The 10,270-nt window shown below is 47.3% G+C and overlaps 1 protein-coding gene and 1 non-coding gene across 2 annotated transcripts in view; both read left to right on the forward strand.

Annotated features, from left to right (window-relative positions):
- Nucleotides 1-640: 640 nt before the first annotated feature.
- The window catches only part of Ikzf3 (IKAROS family zinc finger 3), a 12,655-nt gene continuing 3,025 nt past the window's right edge, over nucleotides 641-10,270 (forward strand). The window contains exons 1-2 of the mRNA XM_013354158.2: nucleotides 641-722; nucleotides 812-928. Of these exons, the coding sequence (XP_013209612.1) occupies nucleotides 844-928 (85 nt within the window). The 5' untranslated portion in view covers nucleotides 641-722; nucleotides 812-843. The remainder of the gene's footprint in view (nucleotides 723-811; nucleotides 929-10,270) is intronic.
- On the forward strand, nucleotides 4,030-4,220 carry LOC113458470. The gene has a single exon (XR_003378854.1). It is a non-coding gene; the product is annotated as a U2 spliceosomal RNA (small nuclear RNA).

A 10,270-nucleotide genomic window follows, 5' to 3' on the forward strand; every position in this document is an offset into this window, starting at 1 on the left:
GGCAATCAGGCTGGACTAATTCGCAGCCAGGTCTGAGAACTCCAGCCCGTGCCACTCAGATGTCTGTCTGTGGGTCCATAACCAATCCACACTCTCGGGCAATTCCTATTGTCATTTTTTTTTCATTAGGAATACAATAGAAATACCGTATACAGATTGCCCTTTAATTTTCAGACAACAGTGTGGCTCAGGGACACGGTAATGGAAACAATTTTGAGATGTGTGGAGAACCTATGAAGCAACACACGGAACCCAGAGAAACGGAATTTGAAAGATAAGAACTGAGAGAAACGTAGTGAAGAAAAAAAATGACTCAGTATTTCAATACCCAAATCACTGGGTAGATTTCTTGCTATCTGGGCGAGTGTATCTATTTTCAAAAGTCTATTACCATAGCCAGAGCGGTGAATCTGGGGCACCGTGCCTTTTTTTTTCTTCAAAGTTGTTAAGAAGAATTATATCAGCGTGCAGGTGTCACATGCAGTTACTCAGAATCAGAAAGGAGCTGCCGGGGGTGAAAGGGCCTCCATCTATCTATCTTTTTGCAACCAACCACGTCCAAGCTGTTTCTTCAATACTTCCTCTTGCTAATGAAGGTACTAGCTGGGGATGAGTCGGGCTTTCCCATCTCAGCATAAGACTGCAAGATTTGAATGTGCCCCAGAATCGGTCTCACTGACCACAGCAGGTACCCAGGGCAGGAAACCGAGCAGGACCCACAGGTAATGACAGCCCCATGCATCAGCCCCCCAACCCCTTCCCCATTCTCCCCATGTACCAATGTATTCCTCTCCCTCTTCTTCCAAACCAGCAAGTGTGGAGGCAAGACACATCAAAGCGGAGATGGGAAGTGAAAGAGCGCTCGTTCTGGACAGATTAGCAAGCAATGTGGCAAAACGGAAAAGCTCAATGCCTCAGAAATTCATTGGTAAGGATGCACGGCCCTTTCTTGCTGCTGCTAGCAGATAACTTGACTGAGATAACATGGGGATGTTTTTACCGCACTTGCCTCTCCTAGTGCTGTCTGTTAAAACGGGTTTCCATTGTGTTCTTATTCGCTGTGGTCGGTTCGTTTTGATGGCTCTAGTATATAGAATTAAAAATATTATCTGAGGAGTCTTAGCTACAAAGCAGGGGAACATTTGGTATTGTTTCTTAAATGGAGTTAGTGTTAAAGATGCTGTTCCTTCCTCTTCCCTCTGAATGACATCTGTTGCATAGATTTATGCAACTTGCACCAGTAAAATGTTCAAGATAGCATCTTGGTAAAATTTTGTAATGATATGTTACAAGTTGGTTCTGTTAGCATGCTCTAACTTTTTTTTAATGTTCTAAAATGTTCTAAAACTTATCGCCATATTTTCTTGAATTTGATTGAGAGCTCGCTTTAACAGAAAATGGTTGGAGAAAAAATTGGACTTAAATAACTCAATTTGACTTGATCGCTTGTCTTACTGAAGTTAGTTTTTATGTCGTTGGTTTTCACATTGTCAGAAGCCACTGCAGACCGAGATGACTAACAGACAGTTACGTCCACTTAAGTGTTGGGGACTTGCAAATGGTGGGGCTATTTCATGATTGCCCAGATGTTTGTACACTCGTGACCACAGTATTAAAATAGATCTGGAGTTGCAAGCTACTTAGGTGAATGTGTCAGTTTTATTATTAAGTTGGATGCTGGCGGTGTTGAGCAAAAATAGTTATCACGTGAATAAAACTCTTCCTCAGCACTAATAACATTTGTCAATATCTCTTTGTAAAACTGCTTGCTGCTTCTGAAGTCTGACTTTTGTCTTCTTGTATTAATATTCTTCTTAGTAGCTTTTATACATACCAATTGCCTGTCTGCTTTTAACTCTGAGATTATTCCGGTATAGGTAGCACTTTATAAGTAGACATTCAGTTGAATTCTATGTTGAAAGAATCCATAGATTTTGAAATTACTGAAGTTGGTATTTCTGCTTATCTACTTTGCTGTTACTAGTTGGATATCTTTTGCATGCTTTTAGTCACTTCAAGAATAAATTGTAGCACGTGTCTTTAATTGCAGCACTCACAAGACAGAGACGGGTAGATCTCTGTGAGTTTGAGACCACTCTGGTCCACATAGTGAGTTCCAGGCTAGCCGGGGCCATAGAGAGAGACTCTGTCTCCAAAAGAAAAGCATGTGGTCATCAATGAATAAAATGTAATCCAAGGGTATGGTGGGTTATTCCTACATCCCTAGCACTTGGGAGGTAAAGGCCGGAGGATCAGGAGTTTAAGGCTATAAACACCACATAGTAAGTTTGGGGCCAGCCCGGGCTATATGAGAGACCCTATCTTAAAAAAGAAAGGAAGGAAAGAAGGAAGGAAGGAAGGAAGGAAGGAAGGAAGGAAGGAAGGAAGGAAGGAAGGAAGGGAGGAAGGAAGAATCTGTCTGTCAGTGAACCCATCCCTAAATCATGTCATACTGCAGTTGGTGTGTTTCAGTTTAAGGAGCTTCCCTTCTCTACTCGTTTTACCTCCCCTTGAGGAGACACATCAACGGGGCATGTGGAGACTTCCACAGACAGTCTATGCCCAGCGGATCAGTCAGGATGCCAAGGCATTACCTGTGTACCTTTGGACCTTGCTTGTGCGAGTGGACACTGATGAATTCAGAAGAAAGCCGGGGTTATCCGGCTCTACAAGGGAATCTTAGCTGGAGAACTGTTTAGACTCTAGAAATGGCCAAAGCTGATGTGGGAGGAGCATGGGATGAGACGGGCAAGGAAGTCCAAGTAATGAGTCTCAGTTTCAGCCCAGAGAACTAAAATCTGAGAGAGAGTACCTCGTCCTCACAGTTGGCTGAGCCAGTGGCTGAGGCCAAGCCCTACTTACTGTGGTAGGTTTTTGTTTGTCTATTTTCATGTTCCCTATGTCCAGATCCTCTTGGCTCTGCTGTTGCCATCCAGTGGTTTCTGATGATAGGATTTCAGACTCTGCAGACATGGACTTTGGAAGGTCTTCTTTCTCTCTTTTCTGAACCACTGCATCTTCTGGGAGCTAGGATTGGGAACTTGGCTTAGTTAACTCTTTTTGTTTGTTAGTAAAGCTTGTTCTTTGGCAATGTCGTATTCGTGTACGTACCTGGTTACTCTCCTGTGGGCTCTCTTATCCCCACCCTCACCTCTGCCAGCTACCCCTCCCCCTTCCACAGACCTCTTTCCCGTATTCACGAGTTTGGTTTCCTTTAGTGTCCCATAGAGGTCATCTGGGGCTGTCTGTGTGTCCAGTGGGCTCACCAGGGTTTATCAGCTGGGCAGAGCTGCTCTTGAAAAAGCAGCTTCAGAGCCCAGAATAACTGAGGACTTCCCCCCGCCCCGCGTCCACCCTCACCCCACCCCCGCCGCCGCCTTTTTCGGTATATGGTGGTATAGCACAATGAAGAGACACTTACCTGTGTTTCGCAGCCACTTAGGAAAATCCCAGAATGCTTTCTGGACCTCTGTTTATTCATCTGTGAATGAGAAAATGAACCAGATGATGGAATGGCCAGAGGCCCCTCCCATCCACGGGAGATGAACTAGAAATGTCAGGCAGAACCAGTCTGTCTTCAAGACAGCCTGATCGTGTAATGCTGGCAGCCTCTTCTCCAGGCTCTGAAGATAGAGTACTTGTGCCATACACCAGTGTCGAGTTTTGAGGTGGTGTTTGTTTGGAGGATGGCGCCTAGGGACCTCAATGATTCGGGGTAAATGCAACATTCCCAGTCCTTAAAGGTTTGTGATAGTTAGGTTTGTTTTTTTTTTTTTCTTGAGGAAAAAACATTACTACAGCTCAGACTCTAAATAAATAATCACATCTCCTCACATGCATATATTCACTTGGGACAAGCTTCTGGTCATTCATCACACAAATAGTAACCTGGGGGTGGCAGGGGGTGGGTATCACGTGTGTCTGTAACCTTAGCGCTTAGGAGGTGTAGGGAAAAGGATTTAGAGGTCCAGACCATCCTTTCAACGCCAAGGACGCCTGCATGAGATCTGCCTCGGAAAGGAAAGAAACAATGCTTCTCGGCCCTTTGGCTAAGAGCAAGTGCAGCGTCTGCTCTTATCAATTTAATATCTGATATGTCCTCTATCCGAGGACAATTTATTAAATGGATTTTTGGAGCTGGGACTTGGGATGGAAGCTTACTCCACCCACTCCACAAACTGACCTTGTATTGCAGTACCTCCAGGGTCAGTGCAGGGAAGAAATAAAGAGAGTTTTCTTGGCAGACACATGGTACTCTTTGACTCCTATCCTAAGCCTATGCTCATGAGATGTTTTTTTAGGACCCTCCAGAGTCAGACAGAGCTCTGTGAGTTCCAGGTCAAAGAGTTCCGGGTCAGGAAGAGCTAGACAGTGGGACCCTGTCTCAGAGGGGAGGAGGGGCTGCTCAAACATGAGGACCCTTTCTGCAGTCACCTCCCCCCACAGAAGCCACATAAAAGCTTTTGTAATGCCATCAGGAAGGAGACAGGCAGGTCTAGTCAGCCGGCTTCTCTGACCAAACTGGCAGCTCAGGTTCAGTGCGAGACTGGCTCAGAAAATAAGAGGGGAAATGATCAAGAAAGACAGCCAAGGTGGACCTCTGGCCTCCACTTGCACATAGGTGGACACACACATGCGCACACGCACACCAGGGTGTTCACGAACATACTAAAAAAAGAAAAAGAAAAAAAACATTTAAAGGGGAAACTCCTTGGATCGTTTAGCTAAACCAACTGTTGTGCTAGAAAACAGTGGAATCACGGGAGGGAAAACAGGACATCCCCTGTGGCAGGCATCATATGGAATGCAGCGTCAGGAGCCCAGGCTACTGTCCCCTCCCTCTCCTCTCTCTCCCCCCTTTTCTCTCCAAGGCACCATTTTCTAAAAAGCTCCTGCCGCCAGGGAAATGGCACCGAGTGGGCTGTGACGAATGAGTCACCCCCTTTAATCCTTGCTGAGAGTGAGCACACCACTCACACACCAGCCCTTGCTGCCCTGGCCTCTCGAACCATGAGGGCAAAGGTCAAACCGAGCCCTCAGGTTAGCTGACCCTTTTTCTCGCAGGGGCAGTGTGTCTCATCCACATCAAGAAGATTTCTTTCCAAATGACAAGGCTAACTTGCCTCTAGCGTCCTAACCTGAATCCCGTCCTGTTATGCGTGATGTTTGCCCATGCTTTGGGTCAGGCTAGCCTCGAATAGTTGGCCTGGAGTAGAGGGTGGATTTCTCTCCCACAAGGAGGAAAGACATCACTTGCTTCTGACTTTTCCTTTTTCCTGGTTTTCATTTTTTTTCCCCTTTGGGAGCAGGACTCACCATATCTTTTGAAAAAAGAAAAATTAAGCGTTACATTACTAACAAAAGTTCCCGTGTTGAAAAGATCATTAAAAAAAAAAAAAAAGATTTTTGTCACTGGTGGTAAACATGTAAGTGAGGTTTTGACACTTTTGCAGGCACCATCAGCTTTCTCTGTGAAGAGCTGGGATGAAAAACTCACCTACTTTGGGTAGCGGAGGAGCAGGAAGCAGTTTAACCCCTGTTAAAGGGTAGCAAGCCTCCTTTCTCCCCCCCTCCCTGCCATGCCCCCGGTTCTGTATGCATTATGGTGTCTACACATTTAAAGGATGTTGGGAACCTCCAGAGAAGCCCTTTGACTCAGGAAGGAGTCAAAGCCGTGGGGAGACACAGCTAGACAGCAGGGCCAGACCCAGCTCTGCATGGTGCTGCAGTCTGGGGTGGCCCTCTTTCCCCAGGAAGTCACTAGAGCAGCTCATGGCACCTGTGCTGAAGGAGCTTTGGGTAACCAGAAGTTTGGTCCCTGAGAGCTGGTGGCAGGGAAACCCCGCAGGCTGTTGTTCTGTGTCCAGAGTATGTCCCCTTGAGAAAAGAGCTGTCATGGTCTGTGGTTCCTTGTGGACAGATGACATCAAGCAGCGTGTCTTATGTGAAGCACACATATGACATCACACTCTGACATCACAGACGACTGAGACCCCTGCCTCTGCAGCTCGGGCCCCTGCCTGTCCCACCCCGAGTGTTTGCTCTCTCCCCATTCTGGCTGCTGCCTGACTCCTGGCTCCCAGAGTGAATGTTAGTAAAATTCCAGTTTCTCTTAGGTTAAGATTAGCATCCCCACAAACGCGGGGCACCCCACTTTCCTTGCTTGTCTCCCTGCCCTCCCTCCCTTCCTTCTTTCCTTCCTTCCTTCTTTTTTCCTTCCTTCCATGCCTGCAGGAAAGTGCGTGAGATACTTCTGAGATATAACAGGAAGCAACAGGAGATAGACTAAAGTGACCTGAGAAACCTCAAGGCTCAAATAAAGTCCTTGTGTTTCCACTACCCAGACACTGACTGTAATGTTGTGTTTGCAGTGTTTTTCTGGAATTCAAATCCTGTTTGCCTTCCTCTTTAGATGATGAAACCCCTTTAAGTTGCTCCTCAGTAGAGTGAAATCTAAGACTTGCCTCTCCTACTCCAGCAATGCAGCCCACCCAGCCTCCATGAGCTGTGCCTTCTCCACGCTTCTCTGGACGCTTTCCCACTCCTGTGCAGCGCTTTCCACGTTCTGGGTCTGGATGTCCTCCCTCCTCCCGCATCCCTGTCGCTGGTCCTCCTTGTGCCCATTCCTGCTCTGCACAGTGCAGAGTTCTACCTCTTGCTGTGGCTGCCTCCACCACCACCTCTGACTCCCAGGACACCCGGAAGGATAGATTCGTATGTGCCCATGCTATGTAGCACATCTTTGGAGTGTCTCACAGTTTCCTCTCCCCGCTCTCTTTTCTACAAAATACTTGGTTCCTTCATGAAGCCAGTGTGGAGGATGCTGCCTCGTAATCAAGTAATATCAATGCTGCATCTCGTCTGTGGGACTGCAGTGATGTCTGTGTATCTCAGAGCATAAATAGCAATCACAGGAGTGCTTGTGTGTGCCAGGCACTCTGTGAAGCACCATGCAGACATCCCAACTCTGCATCACCGATGCTTCTCAATGTGTGTGCTTATGATTGGGAGGGGAAAAAAAAGAACAAAATGCCACAGTTGTTGCCACTAAATGCCCTCTGCCAATCTGTGGAAACTATCCCAGCTGAGTATCTGAAGCCACTGCCTATGGAGGGCTGAGCCACCACAGGCAGGAAAGCCTTTAGCGTGTGATTCTTAGCTTGTGCCCTGGTGAATGGAGATTCACTGTGGACAACGTTGGAAAAGTGAAGCCTCTTGTCTGGGCTCTCAGTTCCTCGTCTGTCAGAGATGACAGTCCACCTTAAGAGCTTTTAACCGTGAAGGACTGATGAAGTGGGATAGTGAGCTAAGTCTCTAGCACGACATGCGGTACTGTAGGACCGCAATAAACATATTTATCCTTAGTATCTTATCTGTAAGGTGCTGTGTGGACCGGAGGAGAAGGGATTTGACCGTGGATCTTGCCCCTAGACCCTGAGGACAGAGCTCTAAGTTTACGTGCCCACTTTGTGATTCTAGGCTTCCAAGTTGACAGTCAAAACCAACAACCATGTCCCCTCCCGCCATGGCATCCATACAGGTGGGCAGCTGTCCGTTTGAGAATTACCAAAATACAGGTTGAACACCTTTAAGAAGGTTCGAAAGGGAGGGGTGGCCCAACCTGGCAGGCTCGGCTTATGCATTTAAGACACATTGTTGCCATTTGTGTTTTCATCAGAAGAAAACCTCTGTTCCTCCTGAATCTGTTAAACATGAATCACCGAGAGGCGTGGTTCGAGGTGACTAGATCCGGACCGAGGCTCTGAGCAGCCTTGGAAGCAGTTATGCGCTTGTGGTTTGACTAACCTTTTTTATGAGTGTGTTACTCAAGAAACGTGAGCTATTGGCTTTTCGATTACCGTAGCCTACCTCTTCTGAGTTTCATACACATTGAGTCATCAGTCCGCAGGCAGGTGACAGATTGTCATCTGCAATGATCAGGTTACGGTAACTGGGAGATGAGGGGATCTGATCAGGGCGAGCCCTGTGCGCGTGAAGATCTGAGTGGCTCGCTCGCCTCTCCACCTGGAACAATGGCCTGCGCTAACCACACAGCTCACCTCTTTCCACCCCCACCCAGGGGCTTGTCTCCCCCTCCTGCTTTGCCTCTTTCCACTCAACTGTTTGCTGAAAGGTGCTTTGGGTTGTGTGGATTGTGAGTTCACCAGCTTGGGTAAGGAAAGCACAAAGCACACCCCTGGGAGAAAGGATGGAACAAAATGGGGTGTGTCTACCCAGCCCTGGAATCCTTCCAGAGCCTCTCTTGGACGTCTCCTGGTATTTAGGAAGTTTGACAGGGCTAGCCACACTGAGAAACCGTCGATGACCTTGAAAAGACTAAGGAACCAGATTTCATCAACCCTGCGTCATTTCCAGGGGAATGAGTGTGTGTGAACTCAGCTTTGCCTGTTCTTCACGTAACTGCTGCAGCCAGCCGTCATCAAGGGAGCTGGAAGTAAAATCGCCACCGTTGGTTACTTTGGCAAACACATCCATTTCTGTCGTTTCCTAGTGAGCTGCCAAGTTAGGGCATTTTTCTTTTCTTTGTTTTCTTTTTTCTCTCAGACATTAGCTTAGAAAGTACCATGTCTGTAAGGTGGTGGGGATGCATGTGTGCAAACGCATCTGCTGGACCGGATCTCCTGGCTGGCCTTCCCGCCTCCAGCCTTGTTCTGGCATGTCTCACACGTTACTGTTACATGCACCACGACCCCCTTTCCACAAAGGCATTTGGCGTTTGCTGTGTGGTTGGTTATTTAGACTATTCAGTCTATCATTTGGCCCTACTGTGTGTTTTCAAGGGCTCTCTGATTCGTTATGATACTCGGATTGGACCTGGGGCCTCATGCATGCTAGACAAGCCCTCTACCATTGAACATATCCCCAGACCTGTTTTGACTTTTGGAGACAAAGATTCACAAAGTTACCTGGGCTGACCTTGAACTCCCTCTGTAGCCAGATCTTTCTTTCCCACACAGCACACAGGACATTGATAGACTTTGATCCCCATGAAAAGAATACTAGGTCCAGTAAGATGGCTCAGTGGACGAGGGTACTTTGGTGTCAAGTTTGGCAATCCGAGTCCTAAACCGAGGTCCCATGTGGTAGAATGAGAGAAGAGATACCCACAAGTTGTCCTTTGACCTCAACAAGCATGCCGTGGCACTGATATGTACTCCCTTATAAACAAAACAAATAAAGTTAGGAAGAAAAGTAGGAAGGATGGATGGAAGGAGGAAGGAAGGAAGGAAGGAAGGAAGGAAGGAAGGGAGGGAGGGAGGAGGAGGAAGGAAGGAAGGAAGGAAGGAAGGAAGGAAGGAAGGGAGGGAGGGAGGGAGGAAGGAAGAACATGCTGGCATGTGCCAGGTGTTATGTAGGTACATAACACTGTTATGTAGTGTCCTTACACTGACCCTGTGAGGGGTTACTGGGTTCATTTCACTCAAGGTCATGCAACCAGTAGCCGCTGGAACCAGACTTAAACCGGTCCAAACTAGCCCAGGTGACTACAGCACGTCTCTATCACCGAAGCTACCCCAGTGTAGGGACGGACGTTGTAATGCGAGACCACTGAAGTCTGAGAAACCCTTTATCCAGCTCTCTCTTCCTGTTCCTGTTCTTTCAGCCTTTATCTTCTCTTCTCCCTCAGACAGAACAATCCAGATCCTGCCAGTTCAGCAAGACCCTCCTCACGAGTTAGATTTCTCCAGGGCTGGAGAGGTGGCCTAGTGGTTAAGAGAATACTGGTTGTCCTTCCAGAGGACCTGGGTTCAGTTCCCAGCACCCACATGGCAGTTATTTTTAATAACAACTATTTTTAATTCCAGTTCTAGGAGACCTACCACCCATGGCAAAATACCAACGTGCATAAAGTAAAAATAAATAAATTTTTAAAAGAGTTAGATTTTTTCCAAGAATTTGCTTCCTCTCCAGAGTCCTTCCAAAAGTTTTGCGTTCCCTTAATGTTGAAATATACAGTTGATACCAAACGGCCTCACTTTGCCTATATGAGATCTTGTAACACACCCCTTTTTGATTTTTTTTTCCATCCTGACTGCAGTTTCCCCTCCTTGCTCTCCTCCCAGTCCGTTCCTCACCCCAACCCCTATCTATTCCTCCTCCATTTCTCTTCAGAAAAGGGCAGGCCTCCCATGGATGTCATCCAGCCGTGGCATATCAAGGTGCAGTGAGACTCGGCACCTCCTCTCCTACTGAGACTATGTGAGACAGCATGGTAGAAAGGGTCCCGAAAGCAGGCAATGGTGCCTCT

Source organism: Microtus ochrogaster, unplaced genomic scaffold, assembly GCF_000317375.1.
Source record: "Microtus ochrogaster isolate Prairie Vole_2 unplaced genomic scaffold, MicOch1.0 UNK31, whole genome shotgun sequence".
NCBI lineage: Eukaryota > Metazoa > Chordata > Mammalia > Rodentia > Cricetidae > Microtus > Microtus ochrogaster.